General features: G+C 41.1%; 1 protein-coding gene across 1 annotated transcript in view; it reads right to left on the bottom strand.

The window, feature by feature from the left end:
• Nucleotides 1-10757: 10757 nt before the first annotated feature.
• Nucleotides 10758-27868, bottom strand: part of DNAJB11 (DnaJ heat shock protein family (Hsp40) member B11) — a 20768-nt gene continuing 3657 nt past the window's right edge. Inside the window, exons 2-11 of the mRNA XM_059063756.2 lie at nt 26360-26835; nt 23570-23726; nt 19491-19588; nt 17583-17715; nt 15625-15767; nt 14495-14577; nt 13766-13823; nt 12282-12393; nt 11671-11830; nt 10758-11211 (exon numbers count right to left, since the gene is read on the bottom strand). Coding sequence (XP_058919739.1) covers nt 11147-11211; nt 11671-11830; nt 12282-12393; nt 13766-13823; nt 14495-14577; nt 15625-15767; nt 17583-17715; nt 19491-19588; nt 23570-23726; nt 26360-26427 — 1077 coding nt within the window. The 5' untranslated portion in view covers nt 26428-26835 and the 3' untranslated portion in view covers nt 10758-11146. The remainder of the gene's footprint in view (nt 11212-11670; nt 11831-12281; nt 12394-13765; nt 13824-14494; nt 14578-15624; nt 15768-17582; nt 17716-19490; nt 19589-23569; nt 23727-26359; nt 26836-27868) is intronic.

Below are 27868 nucleotides of genomic sequence, written 5' to 3'. Positions count from 1 at the left end.
CATAGGCATTGTAGAAGTGAAGGAAGAAGACAGTGCCAGAGGCAGAGCCTGAGACAAAGAAGCCAAAGAAGAAGAGTCTGAGGATTTGTGAGCCATTTGCTTTCTTTCATTGTTTGCTTGCCTCAGTTAATCTTAAAATCTTATTTTGCAGAGAGGCAATTTGAGATGCCTGATAATGTTGGGAAGCCTCCAAATGCCAATTGAAATAAGCATTCTGCTCAGTTCTGGAAAGTGCGATACTGCAGTCCAATTTGGTTGCAAGGAAATTAAGTTTGCAGATTTCAAAATTTGCCCATAATGGCCACTGATATTCTAAATTGCCTTTGGTCAGGTGGGTCCATTTATTTTATTTTAATTTTTTATTTTTGCGGTACGCGGGCCTCTCACTGTTGTGACCTCTCGCGTTGCGGAGCACAGGCTCCGGATGCGCAGGCTCAGCGGCCATGGCTCACGGGCCCAGCTGCTCCGCGGCATGTGGGATCCTCCTGGACCAGGGCACGAACCCGTGTCCCCTGCATCGGCAGGCAGACTCTCAACCACTGCGCCACAGGGAAGCTCCAGGTGGGTCCATTTAGTTAGAAATGCACTTGAGGAAGAACCTTGGTTTTCGAACATAAAACTGACCAGAGTTCCTATAGGAGGGCACCCTCAAAATACTTAGATAACTAGGATCTCATTTCTCAGAGGCTTTTCCCTCTAGAATAAGGAACAATTTTCAAACAGCTTACAGCACAAATGGCACAATTTAAACAGCTTGTAAGCCAATCCCAGCCAGCCTTAAGGAGACAGCTTGGTCTTGGAGGAAACAGACCAAAGGCAGCCCCTTCGCAAAGGAACTGGGCCGAAGGCATTTTCAGCCAGCTTCGGTTGAAACAGTCTGATTTTAAGATCAGACCAAAGTGCCAAACAAGTACTCACATAGAGAATAAGGCTTTAACCAGAAAGATGAGACCTTTAGATAGATCCTGAATAAAGGAGAGTTTCAAACACAAGGGGGTGTGAGCTTGGATCCAGGAGAAATATATAGTTCAAACTCTAGGGTCCATGAGAAAAGCAATAAGCCACTCTGGGCTCAATTGTGGATACCACACCTATTTGCTCAGCAGCCCCGGAACCATCGGGAGCCTTCTCTGGTCCCTGTTCGGGCCACCAAAATGTTGGCCTGAAACAAATAGACTGCTAAGTATTTCTCCAGCAAAGATGTGTTTATTCGCGACCAACAAAGAATTGCATTTCAGTGTCCGCAATCCACGGTGAGCTACAGGCAAGTCCCCAAACAGCAAGGGAAGGAGAACTCTTTTATAGAGAGGAAAAAGAAGTTGGGAGGGGTGTAGTAAACAAAAAGCCCATTGTTTTCCATTGGCTCAGTCCTTGCTAGGAAAGAGGACTCTTTTTTCTGTTGGGCTCTGTTATCCTCCCAGAGCCTGAGAGCTCCTCCCTTCTGGTCTCCCAACTCTATATGAGGTTTCTTTTATTAATTTTTTATAGTACACGTCCCTCCTCCTAGCAGTTCCTGTATTTCTGGACCTGGAGCCGACTGAGAATGTAGCATCATTTTCCATCAGCTCTCCGCAGAAATTCTTCAGCAGGAACATTTCTGTATTTTTTCAGAGTGGGGAGTACCGCAGGGTCAGAAATCCACACATGAGCAGGTCAATGAATGTTTTACACTGTTTGACATTGGGGAAAGATAACCTAAGATTTCAAAAATGTGATGTTTTACCAGAAATGCAAATTTCTTCAAAAACAGTTTAATCACATTTATTGCATAATAGTAATAATAACTGTCTTAGTTCAGGCTGCTATAACAAATTATTATAAATTGTCTGTCTTAAACAACAGACATTTATTTTCACTGTTCTAGAGGTTGAGAAGTCCACGATTAAGCTGCTGGCAGATTCAGTGTCTGGTGAGGGCAGGCTTCCTGGTTTGCAGATGGCTGTTTTCTTGTTGTATCATCACGTGGTGGAGAGATCATCTCTCTCACATCTATCTTTATAAGGCACTAATCCCATTTATGAGGGTTCCACCCTCATGACCTTATTACCTCCTAAAGATTCTACTTCTGAAAACCATAACACTTGGGCTTCAATCTATGAATTTGGTGGGGGGTAGGTGGGTGGGGAATTAAGGGCCACAAACATTCAGTCCATAGCAATAACTAATACTTAAAGAGTGTTTGCTACACACCAGTACTTTGCTAAGTACTTTAAAATACATCATGTTGTATAGTCTTCAGAATATGAGGCAGCTAAGGGGACTGAGGCTCAGAGAGGTTAAGATATTTCTCCGAGGTCACATTGCTGATAATCAGCAGATCTGGGATTTGAATCCAGACAGTCTAACTGCAGAGTCAGCCCTTGGATTCAGAACTGTAGACCTGGGGCTAATCATGATCACACTTGAGCAAACTGATAACACTGCAAATTCACAGACTGCTTTCTGGGAAATTGTGGAGGATATCAGTCAGGATATCCTTCTTTAACCTACATCTATATCACTGATGGGGCTCTCAGTTTCTACAGCAAGAGTTAAGTAAAAGATAAAATATCTGTGCACTAAGTGGACCCAAGAATTGCCCAGAGTTTGACCAGATAATCTGAAATTCCAGGATCATTCTGGGATTCATACACTATCACCAAAATTCCAGGGACAACGTGCCCATGGCTAGTAGCCATGGATACTTCTCATCTCAACCAGTTCCCCTTGAAAGTGAGCCACACTGACAAGGTCTGGGCCGGAAACTTCAGATACACCCTAAGGTTTGTGCTTCAAAGTCCATCAAAGAAATTAAAAAACAAAACAACTCATAGTGTGGTATTTTGTGAGAGTTTTTAGTTTGCATCTCCTTCCTTGATCAAATTCTCTGCATGCACATACATTCTTGGATTAGCTGTGTTTTGAGTTCTTCCCTAGATTTTCAGGTTCAGTATATTCAAATGTCACATCTTTGTGTGTGTGGTTTCCCAAGTTTTCTGCATTGAGCATGAATTATTTGGAGAGAGGTAAGTGTTGGAGCCCCCTTCACTAGAATGTGAGGCCCCCAATGCTAGGAATCATATCTGAGCACCTTACATATCCTCAGCACCTTGCACAGTGCCTGGCAGCTGGTGGAAATGAATTCAGTAATCATATTATGTCGAGTCCTGAGGAATACTAGAAGATGCAACTGACTTTAAGAGACTTTTCTTGTGCTATTTGGTTTAAAAAAACAATTAGTAGTCCTCTTTTCCCAGAACTGGGTTCTGAGAGGTTTCGGCAACTGTAGTCAGGAACCAGATCTTGACAACTCTTGACAACCCTCTCGGTTTTGAGTGTCCATGGCTTTGATCAGCATCCCTCATATTCTCATGGAAGGTCACTAATGTGTAATCCACATTTTCCAGGCTCCCCCAGCAGGGAGGGGAATAAACCCCTTGACCAGAATGGTGTGACCTTTGGCTCAGGTCCCATCTCCAAAACTCCTGCTCCCAGAATCCTTACCTTCCTGGATGGCAGGGGGACAGGGTGGTGCTCACGGATTTGCAGATAGTCCCTTCATTCTTCTTGAGTTTCCCTGACCTCTTTCATGCTGTTCTGACATTGTCTCTTGGTCACGGCTGCTGCTCTCATGTTCACCTCATGTGATCCCCTGGGGCAAATTGTATTTTCCAAAAAGGGCCACAGCAATATTTGCAGGTCTACATACTCTTTCAAAACCTTGAAGATTCTTTCATCAAAAGGTTGAGTCTACTTCCTCTCCCCTGGAATATGGGTGAGCGTTTGTGGCTGCTTCCATGAATAGAATGTGATGGAAAGGATGCCGCACAACTTATGAGGCTAGGTCATAAAAAGAAATAAAGCTTTTCCTTTCTTCGTCTTTTGGAACACATATTTTGGGACCCCTGAGCCAACATGTAGGAAGTCCTGCTATGCTAAAGCTGCCATGCTACAGTGACCACATGGGGATTAGAGATTCTCAAGGAGCCTCATGGTTCCAGTCTCCAGCTGCTTGAGTCTTCCCAGGATCAACTGCCAGACATGTGAGTACAGAGCCTTCAAAAGATTCCAGTCCCCATGTTTTGAGCTGTCCCAGTGGACACCACATGGCACAAAGGAGCTGTCTTCATCAAGCCCAGACCATGCTGCAGATTTGCAAGAAAAATAAATGTTGCTGTTTTAAGCCACTAAGTTTTGGGGTAATTTGATACATGGCAATAGTAACTGGGACATCACCCTTAGGGCATCATAAGGCTGCTCACTTGGTTTCCCTTTTGTAGCAGTTGCTGAGCAGAATTAGGGGAAGTTCCCTGCTCCCAGCAGTGTCAAAATTCATTTACCAAACCTCAAAACAGGGAGACATTTAACTCATACAATTTGAAAACTTATAGCTTCTGATAATGGCCCTGATAGTATAAAACTTTTATTCAACTGACTCTTCAGTTTGTTACGGTTACTTCCCCTCAAAATTCAGTGCAAGTCCTCTTGTAATTGTGTTGGGAGACATCAATTCAAGTGACACCTTGAGAGTGTTGCTGCCAAGTCATGCTTTGCCATCAGTGCTGTGGATGAAGCTGGTACATCCAACCCTCTCCCTCCAAGTTAAATTGCTTCCCCAACCTTAAGCATTATGCAGGAGTCAAAGCTTGTCTGGTCAGCTTTAAGGTGTCCTGTTCTCTCCTTGGACTTTTTGGACCCACAAGCATATAAGAGCTGTGAAAACTGTTACTTACACATACACTAGGTGTTTGGCATTTTAAACTCTCTTCCTGAACGCTCACCACTAATAAAAGTATTGAATAGATCAGGACTGAGAACATAGCTCTGTTTTGTGCCAGCAGAGATCACCTCCCTTCCAGGTTGACACTGATTCATTAATCAACAGCATGTTCAACCATAATTAGTGAGTTATGAATCAACTATATGCCTCTATTTTGTCCCCAAAGATATAAATATCTGAATCATCAAATGCCTTGCTGAAAACCTTGTCTATCAATTTTCTGCTGTCCCAGGTTAGTGACCTATTAGGAGAGGCAGAGGCTTTAATTGCCTGACTTGTTCTTAATCATCTAGTCTGGCTCCTCACAATGGTTTCCACAACTGATATTAGGTCTCAGGAGCCATCTTTTATTTACTTTTATTTTTTGGCAGAATTATCTCTAAATCAAAATCCAGCCCATGTGGAAGCTACCTTCTCTACATTAGGATTAAGTGAGGCTAAGTGAAGAGGGCAGACACAGTCGAGGTGCATTACTTATTTGAGTTTGCATTGAAAATTATCATTCTTGTTGTTTTAATGAATAACTTGATTTTTAGTGGTAATAACCAGAAAATGACTTAAAAAATAACAACTCTGGAGTCTCAGGGCTGATTTTAAAGCTAGCATAGCAATACTTTAGTACTGTAGTACAAACATCATGCATTGCAGAGGGGAGGAATTAGGAAAAAAAAAATTTTTACAAACCTTAGTTAAGCAAAATAGAGATACTAACTTGCTCCTTTTTGCCTATATGTCCCCAAGCCAGCAATTCCAGTTGTGACTGTCCAATTATTCAATGACCCTGTGAAAGGGGTACTATTATTATTACCATTTTGCAGATGGAGAAATTGAGGCACAACTTGTAAGTGGTAGAACTGGAATTTGATTCTAAAGAGTTTGATTCTAGAGTATATACATTTAAATAACTATGGTATACAGAGTGAAGTAAGTCAGAAAGAAAAAAAAAATACTGTATGCTAACACATATATATGGAATCTTAAAAAAGAGGTTCTGAAGAACCTAGGGGCAGGACAGGAATAAAGACGCAGATGTAGAGAATGGACTTGAGGACATGGGGAGGGGGAAGGGTAAGCTGGGACGAAGTGAGAGAGTGGCAGGGACATATATACACTACCAAATGTAAAACAGATAGCTAGTGGGAAGCAGCCGCATAGCACAGGGAGATCAGCTCTGTGCTTTGTGACCACCTAGAAGGGTGGATTAGGGAGGGTGGGAGGGAGACGCAAGAGGGAGGAGATATGGGGATATATGTATACGTATAGTTGATTCACTTTGTTATAGAGCAGAAACACAACATTGTAAAGCAATTATACTCCAATAAAGACGTTAAAAAAAGAGAATTATCTCTGTTACAAAAGCTAAGTTTAATACATTGTAAAGACTCAATAAATATTAAAGCCTTTAAAACAATAATTATGGTATATAAAACCTCCAATTTTGCATCTATATTCTGTCAGAAAGAATGACGTTTGAAACATAAAGGGTAGAATGAACATCAGTAGGAGGAAATGAAGACCAAGAAGGAAGAGCTGATTACAAGAAACACTTATTAACACTTCAAAGGAAATTATGTCTTCTGGACTAGACAAAATCCCAGAGTACTGAGAGGAATATAGAGGAGGTTGTTAAACACGGCTGTGACTTTGAGACACTGTGGAGGGGTAAGAGGCTGAAAGACTGGAGATGGGTGATTCTTCCAAAAGCTAAGAAGATGACAGTCAACTTAGGCATCATTTGTAAGCACGTAGATGAGAACGTGCTGATCTCTAGGACCCAAGATGGGCTTGCTAAGCAGAAGTCATGTCAGATACACCTCATTTCCTAATAGGCTGTTGTATAAATGGATTTCAACAAGGCCTCTCAGCATATCCTTGTGGACATGATAAGAAATATGGCTACATGCAAAATTAGTTATTTCATGGAGGTTGATATGACTATATGCCAATGTTTTGATGAATGACAACCCGGAGAGAGGCTTTCAGTGGCAAAATCCAAGAGTTGTCCTTCAGTTCTTTGGTCAGCACTTTTCTTCACTGTTTGGATAAAAATCTTGATGTCTTAGCCAATACAGTGGACAGATAACATCAAGCGGAGAGGCACAGACAGAATATTGGATGATTGAATGGGGATCCCAAAACATCTTGACAGTCTGGACCATTGGACTGAATTGAATGAGAGGTAATTGAATAGGGAGGAAAACAAGGTCCTTCATCCCAGAGTACTAGTCAACTTTTCTCGTGTTGAGAAGTAACCTGGCAGCAACGCTATCAATAAAATGATAATATGAGCTACACATGTAATTTAAAATTTTATAGTGTCCACATTTTAAAAAGTAAAAAACCAAAACCACCTCAGGTGAATTTTATAATGTATTTTATTTTTCATTCTAATAATATATTTCACCAAATATACCCAGAATACTATCATTTCAACATGTAATCAATATATAAAATTGAGTTACTTTACATTCTTTATTTTGTACTGTATTCAAAATCTAGTGTGTACTTTATACTTATAGCACCTCTCAATTTGTACCAGCCGCATTTCAAGTGCTAAGCCACATATGGCTCCCATATTGGTCTTTAGAGCTTTAGAGGGTTCTCATTGACACTCAGCTCTGTGACCGCACTGCCCTCTACTCATGTCATTCTCAGGCTCGCTGCATCAACAGAGGTACCATACCTAAAGTTGTACCACTCATAAGTACTGATGTCATTTAGTGGAAAAAGAAAGGGTCTGGGCTCTTTGACATATAAATCACTGTGGAAGCTGTACCAGTACCCACCGCCTGTGACCTGTAGTCAACCCTTGATCATGAATACTGGTACCATGTCAGTGACTAAAAGTCTAGAATTTTAAAAAAGTGAACACTCATCAAACCATTTTTTCCTCTCTGCTTATCTCCTGGAGTCCGTGGGTATATCTCTTTGTTTAAGGTAGATGTTTTTACTGGAGCTAATTGCAGCTTATCTTTTGTCAAGGAATAGAGTAAAATCTTCCTTCCATTTCTAAGAACAACCAATGCAACTTTTCCAATTGGTTTTGTTTCCATGTCCTGTTCCTTTTTCCAAAAACAGTGATTTCTGTGCACTAACACCCATCTGGGATTCAGGAATCTGGCAACATAACCAATAGTGAATGCAGCTGAGGACCAGGAATTAAACATAAATAGATGTGTGGCCAATATACGTTAGAAATCACAAAACCTCAAATTAAAATATATCACTCTTCATTATTTCCATTTTGCAGGTGAGAAAACTGAGGTTCAGGGAGGTTAACTGGCTTGCCCAGGGTCACAGAATTGAATCCCATCCCAGGCCAACCACCCTTTCTGCTTCATTATATATCTCATTGGAGTGACATTTTTCCTTGCAGGGGTGAAGACACTATTATTTGTTCTCTCACCATAACTACCTAGAATACTTCTTCCACACCATTTATTTTCTCTAAGTAGAAATCATGAATTCATGGTAGTTAAGACCACATTCCCTGAAGCAGACTGCTTGGCTTCAAATGCCAGACCCACACTAGTAAGCTGTGAGATGTAACCCATTTCCTCATCTGCAGATTGAGGATAATACTCCCTCTTCCATGCAAACAACCTCATCCATATAAAGCACTTGAACAGAAACTGGCACATAGTAAGGACTCAATAAATACTTGTTACTCAATGAGTAAGAGAGCAAGTTTTCAGTTCTTCACTTGAAAACTCTGTAACACATAGAAATCTTTGGCTTGAAGGGAACATATACTGACCACTACAACCTCCCAAGCCCATTTCTGGTAGGGAGCTTGCTGCCTCGGGGACCACTGCTCCATTTATGGGCAGCATTAACTTCTGGGAAGGCAGCTGTACCTTAGTGCAAAAAGCTTGGGCTTTAAAGCCTGGTTTTACGATCTTCCTGTCATCTCCACCACACCACCCTGTTACTATGCTTTATTACAAGAAAATCTATGGAACTTTGATACAAGTCTTTCCACATTATAATGTGCTTCAGAGAAAGCACTTAAAAACTGAAGCTCACAAAGAGTCAGTGGTAAAAGAATATTCTTTTTTAACTCATTCATTCATGGCCATCTGGACCATGGATAAACAGTAGTGACAAAGCCCCGTGAACATTATTTGTAGAAAAGCGTTATATATGGGGTCTTTCTAGCTAAGAATAATAACTCTAGTTTGGTATGTGACTGACTCTTGCAAAAATCTTGGAAAAAATCAGCAAGTGCAAAAAATGATCAAAACCCCCCCGGTGCTAAGATATAGAAGAGAAATGTTGATAATTATTCCTAAGAAATTTTAAACTATAGCAACTCAGTACATAATGAACATTAAATGTACAAAAGTTCATGAAACACACATATGTATTTATATGGTGCATTTGATTTCTTAGATTTTCAGCATTTCAGATAAGCCTCTGAATTTTGTTCTTTTTCTTCACAAGTGAACACACAGTTGGATCACTCAAGTCCAAATAGTGTCTGGGAGCTTCCCTGGTGGTGCAGTGGTTAGGAATCCGCCTCCCGTGCAGGGGACACGGGTTCAAGCCCTGGTCCAGGAAGATCCCACATGCCACGTAGCAACTAAGCCCACGAGCCACAACTACTGAGCCCACGTGCCACAACTACTGAGCCTGTGCACACAACTACTGAAGCCCGCGTGCCTAGAGCCCACGCTCCACAAGAGAAGCCACCACAATGTGAAGCCCACACACTGCAGCAAAGAGTAGCCCCCGCTCACCACAACTAGAGAAAGAGCCTGCGCACAGCAACGAAGACCCAACACAGCCAAAAATAAAAACAAATAAATAAATTTTTAAAAAATAGTGCCTGATTGAGGTTGAAAGATGTGCTTGTTCTTTTTTTTTTTTTTTTTTTTAATTTATCTTTGGCTGCATTGGGTCTTCGTTGCTGCGCACGGGCTTTTCTCTAGTTGCGGCGAGCAGGGGGCTACTCTTCGTTGCGATGCGCGTGTTTCTCATTGTGGTGGCTTCTCTTGCTGCAAAGCACGGGCTGTAGGCGTGCGGGCTTCAGTAGTTGTGGCACACGGGCTCAGTAGCTGTGGCTCATGTGCTCTAGAGCACAGGCTCAGTCGTTGTGGCCCAAGGGCTTAGTTGCTCCATGGCATGTGGGATCTTCCCAGACCAGGGCTTGAACCCATGTACCCTGCATTGGCAGGAGGATTCTTAACCACTGTGTCACCAGGGAAGTCCCAGTGTGCTTGTTCTTAACTGTTCTAAATGGATTAAATTTCCTCCCCACCACCTTTCCCCTAATTTTTATAAAACAGGGCAAAATAAATGAAAAGGCAATAGCAGCATTGGCTGCTGTATAGCCAAAGATGGGAATGTTGCTGGAACCATACTGATGGCTAGAAGGCAGCTCCACACACACTCTGCAACAGCAGTTGTTCAACAACACGGAAACATTCACTAGCTAAAGTAACAAAAAAAGTGTAATTTGACTGTATAATGTAGAAAAGGGAAGGAGGTTACAAAGTCAAATATATTGAAGTCACATACCACCCGAATTAGTTGCCACTGGGAGAAACAAATGCAATTTACAACACTACTACTTCAAATTCATTTTCTAGGGACAACAATAATCCTAGTTCCTAACACAAGCAGAAGACTATTTCAAACATGAGGTCAGCTGAGATTCGATACATGAAAAGTGCTTCCTAAACAGTAAAGTTTCCGTGTCAGATTTGATTATTCCCAAATTAAATGAAAGGGAATATACTTTCTCAAGGACAATTAGGTGGTTGTGTGACCTTGTTTCATCTACTCCAATCTCTAATTTTCTTCAGGCTCCTTTCTAGAAAGTGTCATGTGTGTTTAACTGGGTATGGGGACTGGATCTTCATCAATCTTCCACAGGTTTGTGCATTCATCTTGCTTGATGGGAGGAAAACCCAACAAGCTCACAGGCCCCAAGGACGGAAACGAGGCTGATCAAAGACAACAGGGTAACTACACCAACAAGAAACAGGAGTCAAGAAAAAATTAAAAACAAAATTGTATTTAAAAACAGACTTCTCCAGTTGGCATTTCGAATGAAATAGCTAACAATTAACTCCAACCCTTTATATTGTGTCTTTTGCTCCTGGAGTCCTCTTGCAGCTTTAATTCTTGAAACTCAGGCGGCAGCACCAGACATAAATCCCCAAAGGGAGAGGTATTATTAAACCTTTTGCTGGTCATTCTTTTCTGAACACGAATGGACAAATTCTTAAGCCCTCTTATTCATTTCATGACGACCATTAGAAGAAAAAAAAATTAAACCAAACTTGCATATTGAAAATGAAAACAAAAACAAAAAAAAACCCCTGCAGATAATAAATATCGCCCATTCACTTATTTTAAAACAAAGTCCAATTTTATTCACTCTTAATATCCTTGCAGTCCATTGTATACCTTCTGCACTGATCCTTGTTTCAGCAGCTGTTTGATACCTGAGGAAAGAATGAACAAATGACTCCGTTAACAAAAAAGTGACTTCCCCGGAGTTTGAAGAGCATGTTTCATGGGGAGGCTCACAAAAGGCCTTATAACAACCATGGATCTGAATTAAACAAGTAACTACCAATGTCTAACTTTATCGCATGTGGATACCCATACATGCACGTCCAAGCTGACCCCTTGTCTCTGTGTCTCAGGCACACATACCACACATACATCACACAAAATCCGATAAGAGGCAATCGAAATGGACAGAAAGCTCTTTGGCTGTCTTCCATTCCTTCTTCTTTGTCCTCTTTCCAGCTTTGACCTCTCTCACCTCTTCCTTTTTCCTTAGGACCCACTGACTGGGCCCTCTTCTCAATCAGTCATTGCAGACTTCACCCCCTAAGCCTCTAATCCTTCTGATGTAGACCTCATCTTTCCTTGAACAGTAAACAGTATACCCTCACCTTCTCTTGCTTCCTCTGATAACTGTTCTTTTGGAAAATCCACATCGAAAGTGATTATCAAAGAGCCCTTGATGTTGTTGTTGTCAAAGTTGGGGAGCCCTTCCCCTTTCTTCCATAGCTTGGCTCCCGGTCTGGTGATCTTATCCCGGGAAATATGTACCTGGAGAGCAAAGGGGATGGACTGAGCAGGACTGGTACTCTTGCAGCACAACACACAGCTTCCAGCGAGTACTGGTGCCCAGAGCTCACGTCATGGCTCAGAGCAGCAGGATGAAGAGGCAGGGGAAACATCATTAGGACAGTGCGGGCCAAAGAAAGAGAAGGTTTTCAAAAAGAAAAAGAAAAACGAAACACGTAAAAAAGTAAGGCTTTTACCAACGGAGACTGTAAAGACGAGACTGCCAAAGGCTGTGCAATCACCTCTGAGTAGCTGAGGGGTCTGTGGCGTTGTTACTGCTACACGTTCAGCAGCAGAGTGAGGAAAGATGACAGAACAAAGCCTGAGCACTTAGCCCCCGTGGCTCCAAATGACTGAAGTGGCTGAAGTAACCTCAACAGCAGCCATGTGAAGGCTTTAAAAGGACAGGAGGCGGGAGAACTGCTTTGCTTACCTTGTGACCATCCAAGTGAGAGATATCCATATCGAAGCCCACCAGAGACTCCACGAGGGAGATTGTCACGTTTGTGTATAAGTCATCTCCTCGCCTTTCAAATATTGGGTGCCTAGAACAGAACAATGTAAAGATCATTAACTTCCAAAGTCTTTCTATGGGAAGAGTTCAAAAAGTTTTTAGAAAAATCATGGAAAAGGATGAATGCCACTCTTTCAAGAAATAGGCATTTATTAGACACTCCTTCGTGTGTAGTATTAATCAAGACTGTAAAGTAGCCTAAAATTTATTAAACCCTAATCTTAAGGAGTTTACAATCAGCAGAAGTCAAAGCATGTAATTAAAATACAAGTAACCAGATTATGGAAAAGAGAGAAGGACAACTTCTGGCTGTGGGACTGGGGGAGAAGGGCATCAGGGACGGGTCCTGGGGGGCTTCTAGAGCTGGGCTTGTAAGGCCTGATCAGCTCTGAAGCTGCAAATAAGGTGGGTGCAGGGGAGGGTGGGGATAGGGCAAGAGGGAATTCTGGCAAAGATAAGGACTTGAGAAGGTGCCAGGTTTATTCAGGGAACAGTACATGTGCTAGTTTCTCTGGGAAGTGATGGGAAAGTCAAGGTAGGTGAGGAAGGTTGGGGAAAGATCACCAAGATTAAAGAGTGCTATGAGGGGAAAAAAGTCCTTGGCACTGGGGGTCCATTTCTCCATATTTGGGTGGGAACCTCGTTTCAATGAATCCTCAGAAGCAGAGGTATCACTGATTTCCAAAGTGGTAACAAGAGACAAGTGATATGGGCTTCCCTGGTGGCACAGCGGTCGAGAGTCTGCCTGCTGATGCAGGGGATGCAAGTTCGTGTCCCGGTTCGGGAGGATCCCACGTGCTGCGGAGTGGCTGGGCCCGTGAGCCATGGCCACTGAGCCTGTGCGTCTGGAGCCTGTGCTCCACAACGGGAGAGGCCACAGCAGTGAGAGAGGCCCGCGTACCACAAAAAAAAAAAAAAAAAAAAAAAAAAAAAAGAGACAAGTGATAAACAAGAAAGCCTGAGTCCCAGGTAAAATTCTTATGTAAGTAGAACTGCATGTTGAAGAGAAGCCAACCAGAGAAGCTGCCCAGCAGCTGCAGATTATGTCACAGAAGCTCCTTTCTATGGAAAAGTCTCCCATTCTTGTATGGGGCCGTATTTCCTAAGTTAAAATCTCTGGTCTCCTGGTCTGCCTCTCTTTCATAGCTCCTTACTCATAATATAATGCTTTCCCCCCAACAACTTTTGGACTTGGAAGTCCTGGGTAAATAAATAAATGGACTCAATCCTAGGCTCCAAACCCCAATTTTCAGTATGGCTGTAGAGTTACACATTTAGGGTATTAAGGGCATGAAACAGAGGAAAAAGTCTGGAAGTGCCCTGGTGGCTATCCATATTTCTCTAACCTGACTCCTCTGAAAAGCAAGGGCTAAAGAGAAGGTCTTTAAACTGAGATAACTTACTTGACAACTTTGATTCGGAACCGTAAGTCTCCTGGCTCTCCATCCACATGAGGCTCACCTTGTCAGAAGAGAAGAGATTACAGCACACTGTAAGCCATGCAATCGAACGCTGCAAATCTATTTAGCAGTTGAGAGAATTTTCCAAAGCCACGACCTTAGGCTTTGACTGTCAAGCCTATCTGTGAGAGCAGTGTGTCTACCTGGTTATATCAAGTCTCAGATTATTAGTGAGGATCACCTGGGACTCAGGCAAGCAATAAATAACTTGACCTATTTCCTAAACAAAGAATGATTCACTGGTCTCCTGCATCTGATGTTTTAAAGCTATTTTTCTTCTAGAGATTTAAATTTAACCCCTAAGTGAGGTCTGAGAGCATCTTATTAATGCCAACTAGAGTTACATATCTTCTTTCATTGCTGAGTTAGAATTAATCCACTAAGTTCTGAACATTTAAACTTTGACCTAACTTAGGCTCCTTGACAGTAACTTTTGGCCATGATAGTCAAAGGGTAAACAGTAATGCTACTGCTTAAGTGGACCAACCAGGATGCTTAAGGATGGTCATAAAAAGGCTTTCTGTGTCCTAAAACAGACTGAAGTGTGTTGGAAATGATATATGCATTTACTAGGTGGCCACGAGGTAAGGGGTGAGGTGGGGGTGGGAGGTGTTCATAAGCAGGCACAGAGCAGAAAGTTACAATAATAAAACATCAATATCAATATTTCACCTTCTCCAATAAAGGGGTACTCCATGCCATCTCTCACCCCAGGTTCAATTTCGACCTCCAGTGTTCGTTCTTCATTCACTAGTCTGAGACAAAGAGCATTTAAAAGAAAAAAAAAAAAAAAGAAAATATAAACCAAACCCCAGATACAGATAATAAAGTTTTATCTACTCAATCAGACCTTTTTTTGGAAGACTATCCTGTATCCCTAAATGACAAAACCACCTGATATCCATTTACACCTTCCACCTGCCAAAAGCCAGGGAAAAGCTACTATATATCACATAACCATGCGACTGCTGACTCCAAAAAAGCCTGCAGTAGACTGATTGCCTTGAAGTGGGTGATCAGGAACAGAGAAAACTACTCGCACTTACATAAATGTGCACCTGAAAGGACAGCATCATGTTTATCAGAAAATCTAACAGGAGAGTTTATCCTATTTGATTTTTTTCACGGATCCCACAAATAACTGAGCTAGGTTTTTTGTTTTTTTTTTTTTTTTGTGATATGCGGGCCTCTCACTGTTGTGGCCTCTCCCGTTGCGAAGCACAGGCTCCGGACGCGCAGGCTCAGCGGCCATGGCTCACGGGCCCAGCCGCTCTGCGTCATGTGGGATCTTCCCGGACCGGGGGACGAACCCGTGTCCCCTGCATCGGCAGGCGGATTCTCAACCACTGTGCCACCAGGGAAGCCCCTGAGCTAGTTTTAATACATACAATTGAAGGTTCAATTAAATAGTTGTATTTATAACATAATCAGCAAATAGTACTTCTCTAATCTGAAATGTTAGCTGTACACATAAGATTGCTCTAAATATTCCAAGTAGGAAAAAGGAAACATTCCAAGTAGGAAAACAGAAAAATATCAACATTTTTGTTAAGTATATTCAGAAATAAAGGGCACTGCTTATTAGTTCATAAACATAAAAGGAGATACTCGGAATAGATACTTTCAGAAAAAATTAAACTGTACATTTCTTTGCTCTATCCTCTGGTAGAACATGAGGGAGAGAGAGAAGGATGGGGGAGAGGGAGGGGAAAAAAATCTAGGTATGGACCATTGGCATTTTATTAGACAAATGAGATGATTAAAGTGTCCCTTGGCAGAGCAAAGAAGGTGCTTGCACTCACTTGACATTTGGGCACTCGTCACAGACCACCTCCTGGGTCATCTGGAAGCGCCCGGGGCCCAGCTGGGTAGTCCGCATCTCCTGCCTGCAGTTGCACTTCCGTTTGCCAGGGGCCTGCCTTGCCACGGGTTTGTTTCTAACCACCTAGCAAGTACACACACAGGATCAGCTTCTCTCGTGTCCCACAGCCTTTGGTTTCCTCACCAGGTCGGGGCTCTGCTCACCTGCTGGGGTTGGCACTTCCCCTTTTCTCCCAAGCCACCCCTCAGGGAGACCCACAGCTGAGAGAAGTCTTGGAGGAGTTACAAGTCAGCTCCCACATAGAAGTGGAGCAAATGGATCTTTAAATGACTCAAAGTCTAAAGTTGGAGAAGAGAGAGGAGGGTAAGAAAGAAGAGAACTGAAAGGTAGTATGTATGGGATCACCTTTTCTAAGCCATGATGAAATACTACTGAGTTAAAGTAGTCCACAGAATTACTATCTCTTGAGAAATCTGAGCTGTGTAAAGCATAAGCCCTGAAGAACAACCACAGCCTTCAAAAGCTGGTATGTGGCTCCCACCCCAGGATTAGCCATGATTAACCTTATGAAAACACTTCCTTGTTTCAGGCAACTCAATCTGGCAGTGTTTTCCAGTACTGTCTCGATTCAGATACTCTAACCCGTAAGGAAAGACACAACAATCATCTCCTTGTAGCTGATTGCAATCAAACATTCTGATCCCTCTAAATCACTAGAAACTAAAATATATGAAGAAATGTACTCTTGATTTTGCCTGTTTAGTCAAACACCTACTAATCACAGGGCACATGCTCATGCAGTGAAATGACATGAATGCTTGGAGAAAAATCCCTCAAAGCCTACGAACATATGAAAGCCCAGGTCAACGGAATAAATAACAATAACAATAATTAGAGCCAACACTTTATAGCACTTAGTATGTGCCAAGCAAGGCCCTAATCACATATATTTATGAACTCATTTAATCCTCACAGCAGCTTTATGAGATAGATGCTGCTATTATCTCCATTTTACAGAGGACAGAATGAAAGCACAGAAAGGCTCAGTAATACAACCAAGGTCACATAACCAATGTATGGTAGAGCCAGGATTCTAAACCAGGCAGTCTAGCTCCAAACTCTGTGCTTTTAACCACTATGCTCTCTCAAGGCAATTTTTTCTTAAAAAGAACTTACCATGGGGTCATTTAAATAGCAAGGTCATATACATCCTTTACAATAATTAGATTAAAAAGGAATTTGTTTAGGAGCATGCTAACTGCAAAGAGTGATGTACATTATGTATTAGCAATGATGATAGACAACAGCTCTGAAAGGGAACGTGGGAAATTAATCTCTTTACCTGGATATATGTACAAGACTTCCTAAAAGCACAGCTTGGAATTGAAAAAAAACTGGAGGTAACCTACATGCCTATTGATGTAACGTGGTCACAATGAATTTCTATTCAGCAGAATTGTAGCTATAAGCAACAACATGGATGAATCCTGACAATATTAAGAGTAAAAAAGGCCAGTCTCAGAAGATAATGTATAGTATGATATCATTTTTACAAAGTCAAAAACAGTGAAAGTAAACAATGTATTATTCAGGTATTCCTATATATGTAATAAAACAAATAAACATGAGTGGCAAGGGAACAATAAAGACAAAACTCAGGATATTAGACAGTTACCTGGGAAAAGAGGCAAGTGAATGGAATAGGGAAGTAGCATGTAGGTAGATATAACTCCTGGTATTGTTTTATTTAGTTCTTGGGCTGAGTGATGAGTTCATGAAATAATAACAGCATATCATGAACCAAGGATTATGATTAATTCAATTCTCTACACCTCCCCACCCCCTGGAAAACAGAGAAGGTATGCAGAAACCTCTTGTTTTTAGTCATAAGGACACATTCTGGGAGTCAATATGTATAGCTGTATAGTTTGGACTTACTTCTACAAAATTTCCTGCATATACTTCTTCCAAAGTGACTTCTAGATCTACAATAATATCACTTCCTCTTGGAATATTTCTGTCTTGCTGACGAGGGGTTCCTCCAAACATGAAACCAAAATCTCCAAAGAAGCTGTTGGTAAGTGTAAAATCATCAGGAAAAGAAATCAGAGTTCACCTCTTACAATTTTAGTTTTCTTCACATTGATAAAATATTGTGTCCCACCAGTGAGCAAAACTGAAAGACATTTTAATGCATTGGAGTCATACATCATACACAATTTTTAATTTATATAATGTCAACTATATTGCCCCTACCACAAAAAAATTTACTTTTTAATATTGTCCAGACACACAGTACAGTGTATACAGTATGCCAATGAATTCTTAATCAATGAAAAAATAATCTCTCTCAATACTGACAAATATCAGGATATAATGGAGATACTGAGAAAGGGTATAGTCTATATAAATCCATGTATTGCCGAACCTAATGGTAATTTTGGACATTTGTAGTGTTCACCTTTACATACTTTTTTAGAAACTAACTTTGCTGAAGCAAGCTACTGCTTTGTACAAAAATCTTGGATACATAATTAAACTAAAAAAGCATCAGCCTTAGTAAAACTCTGGATCTTACAGAAAAGGAAGTTCTGGTCTCATAAGACCAAAATTAATTTGTGTTAAGTAACAGAAGCGTCACTTTGAGATTACTATAAACAGTGACCTTTAATTGTATAGGAGTTCTAATCTTGATGTTAAGTTTTGTTTATTAAGAAGCCTCAGGTGTTAGCATAGTGATGACAAATATACCACAGCCCTAACCCCTCCAGAAAACAAAACCAAAACCCAATCTTGGTGAATAGATTCCCTGAATCTTAAATAAAAGCAGAGAGGGAGGATTTTGGTGGGGGAAGGAGCAAGGGCAGAGCCTTTTTCTTTCTGGCATCCCTGGGTATCACTTCTAACTGCTAAGGGGTTCAAACAGGACACTTCCCTGGTAGGCTAAAGCAGCCAAATCAATCCTGGGGAAGAGAAAGATTTCCTAATAATATTACTCACACATCATCGTAAGTCCTGAAAATCAACTGTCACCCCCAAACACTAAATGAGGGAAGCTGTTGTGGCAACAGTGATTCTTACTTCTTTGGGGGAAGGGTTCACAAATCTGAAGAAATCTGAGAATCTGAAGAAAATTCTCTTTAAGAATCTGAAGAGAACCTGAAGAAAGCAATGCATCCTCTCCCCATAGAAATGCATATTCAAACATCTTTTTATTTATAACTTGACTTGAAATCCCAGATCAAGATCTCCTATTTATGCATCATCAGGACATATGAAAATTCAAATGCTCAACCAAGAGGGGCTCAAAGAGCAGGAAGGAAAGATGTTTATTATTCCAGCCTCTCAGCACTCCCAGAAGGCTGGGCCCAGCAAGGGATGAAGAGCCTCTAACCCAACTCCTTCCAACAGTGCTGAGTATCATAATCATCCCTCTCTTGTGGATAGGATGGAGAGTCAGCTTTGGGTATGAGAGTAGGAATTTCTCTCTCTGCTTATAAGAATCACTTTGCTCATTAAGTGGTTTGCAGATTCTAAGACAGCAAGGAGATAAAATGAACTGGTTTCCAACATATATCCCCCCCAACACAGTCAGGGTTGATTTAATTGATATGGTTGGCTAGATGGACATCCCTTTTAGTGCTACCTGTCTTTTCTGAAGCTTTGTGAAAATAGAGGAGTATATACTCCCACAGAAAGGATGATGAATGACCTCTTGGTCAAGGATCAGTTGAGTTGTACTCTTCATCGAAAGCTTCTGAACAAGGGAGCAAGGATAATTCTTTAATAATCACTAAGTGATCCATTCTCAGACACTAATACCCTGCAGATAGATAAATTACTTACTGTGAAAAAATGTCTCCATGGGAGCTCTGATGCCCATCTTTTAATCCTTCTTCACCATAAGTATCATATTGTTTCCGTTTCTCACTATCTGACAGAACCTGGGGGCAAAAGCCAGTGGAAGAAAAGATTATGAGTTGGTAATATTCAGGTAAGGTGAATTCACATTTATGGTTTTTTTTTTTTTTTTTTTTTTTTTTTTGTGGTACGCGGGCCTCTCACTGTCGTGGCCTCTCCCGTTGCGGAGCACAGGCTCCGGACGCGCAGGCTCAGCGGCCATGGCTCACGGGCCCAGCCACTCCGCGGCATGTGGGATCTTCCCGGACCGGGGCACAAACCCGTGTCCCCTGCATCGGCAGGCGGATTCTCAACCACTGCGCCACCAGGGAAGCCCTGTTTTTGTTTTTTTAAACTCTGATACTGTGTGTAAAATTTTAGTGAAATTCAGTTTTCATTATGGTATTAAGGCATGTTTATAAAGTTATTTTCTTTATCAGACTAAATTCTTTGATCAGTGTTCATTTTGTAACTTTCCACAATGCTCAATTCATGTTTTTAATTTAAATTTATCAAAACTCACCTAGCCACATAAATATCATGCTGGAGATTAGCGACATGACTATGAATGTGAGGGCAGTAACAGGAAAGAGGTAAGATGAATTCCTCAGGTTTACTTCCCATGCAGTTTGACTCCAGTGTTTAGGCTGTTAACCACTATGTTATATTCTCTCTCTAAACTATAAACTAGGACATGACTATGAAAGACTGTCATTAGTCACAGAAGCAGTAAATTAGGACAGCCGTCAAGTTTGCTCAGCCCTACACGTCTATACCATAACCCCTGCACTGCACTACCACACACACATTAAGAGACTGGCAAGTCAAGGGACTCCAATGACAGGTCTCCAGAAAGCTCTACACTGCAATATTTTCATATTCCCTTTTCATTCTTTTGATACATGTAGAAATCCATTTGTGGAAGAATGCTGTCTGCCACATACAGCTCATAACCTCCTGAGTTTGAACTGCAAAAAGTGAAAAGGGACACTGCTCTATGAAGGATGCTCAAGTTCAATTTCACAACTTGAAAAGACTTTCTGAAGTTTTAATGGTTTTAGAAAACTACATACTCAGTCATAGGTATATGCTTTCTCATTGGGACCATTCCATATATGGAACTAAAGAATGTAAAACAAAATAAGCTTCAACGTTCTTAAAAATTTGCCCTCCAAAAAAAAAGCTTCCCATTTACTTAGAGCATTCTGAAATATATGCACACATATAACTTTGAAAATTGAATAACTTTACGTTATTTGATATTCTTAAATGTCTATTTAGATAGCAGACTGAAGGATAAAGTTATTTCAAACCCATACTTGTGTTGGCCCAGGAAACGTGAGGTTGGAAGTAGATGGGGCTTGTTGACTCAGCAAAAGAAAGGGAAGATCTGATTGGCATATGAAAATAGGACACACTTTTGGCTCAGGGCCTGAATGATGTGTAAGGTGCCACAGCAAAAATCTACTAACATTTAAGATACATTTAGAAGGATAAAAAGAAACTCAGTGTACAAGAGAGTGAGCATTCTTAAAAGCAAAGACAAATGGGTTAGTCTAGAAGTGACCAGAGTACTCAACTAAAGCCACTGTGGTAGACCAGGTGAGAAAAAAATAGTTTGGTAAATATCCTAAAAAAATAGCCACTTTGGGGAAGTAGAAATGGGCAGAGTTAACTTTAAAAAACAAAACAAAACAAAACTCATTATTATGTGATCTGGATTTCCAATATTTTCACTTTCAAGTCTACTTCTCTGTTCCTGTCTTGGCAAAGAAATGAACCCCACATTTAGGTCCATAAGAAACACCATTTCAAAACCCCCAAACACAGACTATTTTTTAAGTCAGCTTCTTTTTGGACATAGGAGGCTTCTGTAATATCTACCCCCAAATTACCCTTAAAGTTATCTATTACCATTCACTTACTCCTCACTTTTCTTCTGTCTAAGGAATGCAACTTTATTCCATAGTCTTGGAAACTTTTATTATTAAAAGAAAAAAAGGAGTTTCTTAGTTGATTGGCCAACCAACCAGAGTCTCAACTAATTAAAATGCCAGTAGTAATCCCAGCTCAGTAGAGAAGACAGATTTGTATTCACAAAAGACTCTTCAACTTTACAGGGATTCAGATTTGTGAACACTAATTTATCTAAGGACCAAAGGCAGGCAATCAAGTGAATGATACAAAGAAAAAAGAAAATTAGAACAAGTGACCGGAAAGGTTCTTAAGAGTTAAACTGCAATATCATGAATGATCTATGTATAGCCTTGCCTAGGTCATGGCTAAAGAACATGGTAGAGTCTTTAAAGAGCATGGTAAATTCTTAGCAACAGTTCCCCCAGAAAATATTTTTGATTATTGGGTTCCTAGCAAGCAATGGGAATACTCATGGGAAACACAGTGTGAAATATGGAATCCATATTATCAACGAGAAAGAAATGTTACATACAGTAATTTAGGAGGGTCCACCAACCCTCTTAAGTTTATTTGTGGGCCCGAGGTTAGGAATTTTGGTCCTACAGGTGTTGAGAGAAGAAAGGGAAACCCCATTAGTTCTAGGTTTCACCTGGGTATATAAGTCACTGTTTTGGTTCATTCACTTCTTTAACCTAGGAGGCCTTGGGATCCCTTCCTTCTGGTTTTTTTCCACTAAAATATTTTTCAGATTTGTTTTCAGTCTTCTCACTATACAGGGATTTAATTTGAATTCAGAAGTTGTAGCTCTCTGACTTTTGGAGTCAAATTATTTTTTTCTGTGCCCTTTTAGAAAATGTGAACAAATGGTGACTAGAATTGATAACTGTATTGTATAACTGAAATTTGCTAAGAAAGCAGAGCTTAAATGTTCTCACCAAAACAATAAATATATGAGGTGATGGATTAACTAGATGGGTGAAATCCTTTCACAATGTATATGTGTACCAAGTAATCACAATATATACTTTAAATATCTTACAATTTTATTTGTCAATTATATCTCAATAAAGCTGAAAAGAAAAAGTATAACCACAGAATAATATTATTCTATTTCTAGGGGAAAGGTGAAGTGCAACACACACAAAACAACTAACTCCTAAATTAATACATATGAAAGATTATCAGTAACTTACTTGTAAAATTTTTTCACCATAGTGTTGAAAGGTTCTGTGTATAATGGTTTTTCAAATAGTAAAAAGATTATTAAGCATTCAGTAAATATTCCTCTGTGTTGTTAAAAAAATTTTTTTTAAAGTTAATAAGAATATGCCCAGCTCTACTATATTTCATGGTGTCCTAATGAAGATTAAATGAGATGATACACATGAAAGTATTTTGACCTCTAGATTACAGGTTGCAAATTCATACTATAGCTGTGTTTTCTTTGATCTGCACGTAAAAGAAAATTTTAAATTGAATTAGTTACCAACATTTTACAACCAGGAGAATTTACCAAAAAAATCAGGATTTCCACTCCTGTTGAAAAATTAAATGATCTGGCCACAGTGTGCAAACACAGCATTTGCATCTGTATAGGGCAAACACTGGCTGGTGTTGAATAACAGCTGTTCCCTTGAAATGGGGCAAGAAGTCTTCAGCTTGTCACAGTCCTCTTCAATCGCTACTGATTCCTTACATGGAGGTAGAATATCCACTTTCCTGTTTTATCTTATACCTGCCCTGCATGTTATCTGCCTGATCCACATGGGCACATGTGGATTTGCAATCCTCATTTAGATTTTATTTCTGTTTCTGGCTCCAACTCTCAAACAGACTGATTGATCATCAATCTACGTATTAACCTACTGATCCTATTTTCTTTCATTCATCTTTTTCAACATTACTCTCCTTAATAAGACAAATACTGAAATGAAAAGGGCAGGAAGTAGCACCTAACATTAATGTACAATATAGCATCAAGTGCTACTTTTATCTATTGTCAATTTTTTTTTTAAAGTGACCTGAAATATTGGAGTGTTACTCAGCGTTACATATTTTTTTTCTGTATCTGTAGGTTTTATTCATACTTTATCCTTTTCCTGACTCACCTCATAAGCAGCACCCAGATCCTGGAATTTCTCCTGCGCTCGAGGATCATCAGGATTCCGGTCAGGATGAAGCTGCAGGGCTAGTTTCCTGTAGGCCTTTTTAATATCCTTTATAGAGGCACTGCGAGGCACCCCTAAGATCTTATAGAAATCTCGCCTGAGGGTTGGGGAGAGGGAGAAGATACTTCATTAAAGGGTTAATACATTACATTTTTAAAAGTGAAATTTTTTCCTTTACATTTAGGTTTGTGTCTGAGCAAAGAGGTAGGGAAATGAAGGTACCCACGTGACACACGAAAAAGAATGACTAAAAAGAGAACACACCGGAATTTGTAATGAGTCTCATATTGAAGTAATCACAATGAGAGGCTATTACTTTTTGAACAATACTAGAATTATTCAAAATACCTCTGGCATTCTTCTCTTATAACTACCTTTAGTCAAGAAAGTCATTTTCTTATTTTATGGTCACACATCATTTTCAACCAAGAACTATATAATCAAATTGACTCTCTTTTTTCTCCCCTATTACTGACTTCAAATGACTTTGGACTGCTTCCAAAGGTCAAATAATCTCAAAGGATGAATTTCTTTGTTCAAAAAGATTATGTCACAGAAATGTTCTAACAGTAGCACTCTTGGAATGTTAAAGATGAAGTGACTGAAGTTAACTTCAGAGGTTAACACAGAGGTTAAGTCAAAGCCCAAATAAAAAGCTTGAAGAGAGAATAACACCCATTTGAATATATGAGTTGTGGAGTTTTTTTGCTGAGAGAGCAAATTTCAATTTTGCAGTCATTACTAGTAGTTATACTAGTTTGTCTAGGTCAAGTCTTAATTAGAGACAGCTGCTGGAACACATATGCAGGTGCCTATAATTCTCAGCAGCTGCAAATATGTACATGGCATGAGCTAGGAGATAAAGTGGAGATCCACTGACCTCCTTGCCAGGAACTATGTTGGAACCAAATTAATTGTAAAGGGAATCTTTGCAGGAAGGGCCAATGGGAAGACAGAATAAGACTAACAAACTTTCAGGGCAGGGACCATAGCCAGCCCATAGAAGACACCAATAAATATTTGTTGAATGAAATGAATAAGTAAGCATGCTCACAAGTCTATTCCTTTTGCCAGACTCACTTTAGCCAGCAGAAATTATTGTGAAAATGCATTCTCTCAACCAAAGGGATGGGAAAGTTGTTCACAGGGAGATGATGTAGTAATGATGGTAATTTTAAAATGCATTGGGGTATCAAGATCCACGTAATATATGACAGAACTTTTTAAAAAAATGTATTTCATAAGCTCTTAGTCACATTTCAGGAAAATCATTTAATCATTTTATATATAAATTTTAAAAATTATCACTGAGAAGGGGTTCCATGAGGATTATTTAGGTGCTTTATCGCCACACCCCCCAAAATCTGCAAAAACTAGACATCTCTTGAGACAAGAACTAAATAAATCAAAAGGTTCACTAATGTTAATGACAAAAGAGCTAGCTATATAAAAAATGAGGCTTAGGATATACTTAATATAAAAATGGTTAAGTAACAGCTGAGAAAAATACAGGGAAAAGATGGCTGGCATAACTCAGCATCAACATGACGGTTCCCAAGAGAATCCTTTATGAAAAACTGAAGTTTATAGCTACAGTACTAACAGTATTTATCCTGACATCTTGTTTAAGCAACTTAAGGTACCCATTGCTTTAAGTGCAAAAAGTACTAACAAAAACATGTTAAAAAACCCAATAAAGCATTACCTAGGAGAAGTTAATTTTTATTTTAGAAATTTAGTATGTTCCACAAGAAAAAAATAACCAACAAAGTTGAAGCATATATGCACAGGGAAAAAACTTTTAAGAGAATAACAAGTACTTAAAGTTTAAAGCTCTGCTACGTAGTGCTTTCTCCATTCAGAGCAACCTATAAATTTGTCAAAAGCTAAGACTTTACTAGTCCCCACATTCCAAAATATGAGCCTGGCATATCATACCCTGTGGTCAGCAGGCCTATACGATAGTGGATCTTATTAAAGGCCAGAGAATCTCAAGAGTACAGGTGGTCCTACTTCCTTCAAACAGGTGGCACATTATCATCCTCATGTCACAGATAAGAATTGAAATGTTCCTTCAAGGTCACAGAATTAGTAAGTGAGGTGGGGGTGTGGGCTAGAATCCCAGTCTACTACCTATTGGTGTAGTAGTGGAAATGTTTTTTCCCCGCTCATAATACCATTCAGCTTCCTAAGAATGCTCCATGGAGAGACAGAGAGGCATGATGACAACTCAGGCTCAGTATCTCAAGAAGCTGAGAAGTACAAGGGCGCTCCCAAGGGTCTGCCTTGCTCCCTCAATCCAACTTCCTTCAGTCCCAGCATGGCTTCCCTAACCTGTCCTCCCCACTTCCTCACTTGGCCTGGCATCATAACCCACCCACTTAATGTCAGCCCAATGGCTTGTTGCAGGCTCAACATTGCATCGTCCTCTTCTCCAGCTCAGCAGCCCCCTCACACCACGTTGCTTTTGGCACTGCATCCAACCCTCACTTCTCTAGTCAAATCTAGCTCTAGGGCTTCTGGGTCTAAGCCCCTCTCACCCGTGTCACCCACGGTCTCTTCTCCACCCCACAAGCCTGGCCCACGCTACCCATTCCTCCGCTCCACCGCCTCACCACAGCAACGCCCCTCTCCACTCCCCCAGTCTGACAATGCCCGCTCCTCCCTCAAGCCTCCTCCCCAGCCAAGACTGACTTAAGGGCCCAGTGCCCGCGGATGCCAGTTCCTCACCCGGCGATCACGGCCCCGATGAGGTACAGCAGCAACAGGCAGAAGGTGCCCAGGTTCTGCGGGGCCATGGTCTCTCTGTGCGCCCCTGACCCCCGCACTCTTAACAGCCTCCTCCTCCGCCGCCGCCGCCGCCGCCGCCGGGTCGGCTCGCCAGCCCACCCGGCCCTGAGAGGCCGCCTCAAGTCGGAGTCTCCGACTTAGTCGGGAGCGACAGCTAGCTTGTCCCCTCCTCTACCAGTCCACTTCCCGGGAGTCCCGAGTCCCGGCGAGAGAAGCACCCAGCGGGCCAGAGCCAATCGCTGCTTGGGACATCACACGCGGCCGGCGCCTCACAGCCAATCAGCGCAGTACACTTCACCTCCGAGGCAGTGAGGCCGGCCAGTTAGGCTTCGGAACTACAGCCGCAGCTCCCGGCCAATTAGAAGGGGAAACGTCAGAGAATCGTGCCGCCGCAGGAATCCGCTCAGCCCCGGCACCTGCGAGTCGCAGAAATTTACGTAAATATTGGTGGTGGGGAAAGGGTCAAGAGCCGGCATCGCGGTACAGAAAGTTTCCCTCCGCCCGCCTCCTTGGACTCTCCACCAATCACGAGGCTCCTCCTCCAGCACTGACCAATTGCGGGAGGGAGGTTTTATCTTGGTTACGAGTCTCGGAATTTCATTCACCTAGAGCTAGGCTCTGTACGCCGGAGAGGAAGGACGCGGGCGAAATGGGCGGGGACAATGACTCCACGCCAAAGGTACGGCAGATGCACAGCTTAGATCATATTTTATCTTCTAACAAACCCAGGAGAAAATTGTCTCGGTTTCGCAAAGAAGAGGCCTGATGAGGAGTGGCCCTGGAAGCAGACTTAGGTTCGGATTCAGCTTCCACCACTTCCTAGCTGTGAGAACATGCTCCCTCCCCGCTCCCAGTCTGAAACTAAGCTGCTTTATCTACAAACCTGAGGCAAAGCAGTTACTGGTAGTGTTGTGAAATTTTAGTAGGAGAAAATCTGTAAACCATCTAGCACAGCGTCTGGCACATAGTAAGCACGCAAAGAATGATAAATATTACAGTTAAGAAGAGAACGGATCCTCCCCCGCCCCCCAATTTTTGTTCATTTCAGTAATTGCACCACCTAGTAGTTCACTACAAAACTTTAGGTGTCTTCCTTGTTTCTCTCCTGTATCCCCTATCCAAATCTTTACCTTTAAACCATATCATGAATCTGTCCACTATTCTACATCTCCACTACCTCTCTGGGCTAAGTCACATCATCTCCCACCTGGCAAGGGCTTCCTAACTGGTCTCCCTGCCTCCACTCGTAATATCTTACTATCTTTTTAAAACCCCGTCCCTTCCCCCTGCCATGATTTCTTACAAACATGTCAGATCATATAATTTGTCTGCTTAAAAGCCTCGAATGGCTTTTCATTGCACATGCAATAAGATCCCAAGTCTTTATACTAGCTTATAGAAACATTATTTCTTAATAAAGCTGGGGAAAAAGAACAAAAATCTTATATG

This window comes from Kogia breviceps, chromosome 5, assembly GCF_026419965.1.
Source record: "Kogia breviceps isolate mKogBre1 chromosome 5, mKogBre1 haplotype 1, whole genome shotgun sequence".
Taxonomy (NCBI): Eukaryota; Metazoa; Chordata; class Mammalia; order Artiodactyla; family Physeteridae; genus Kogia; species Kogia breviceps.
The sequence above is the reverse complement of the archived record's forward strand: the minus strand, read 5'-3'. Positions and strand labels throughout refer to the sequence as shown.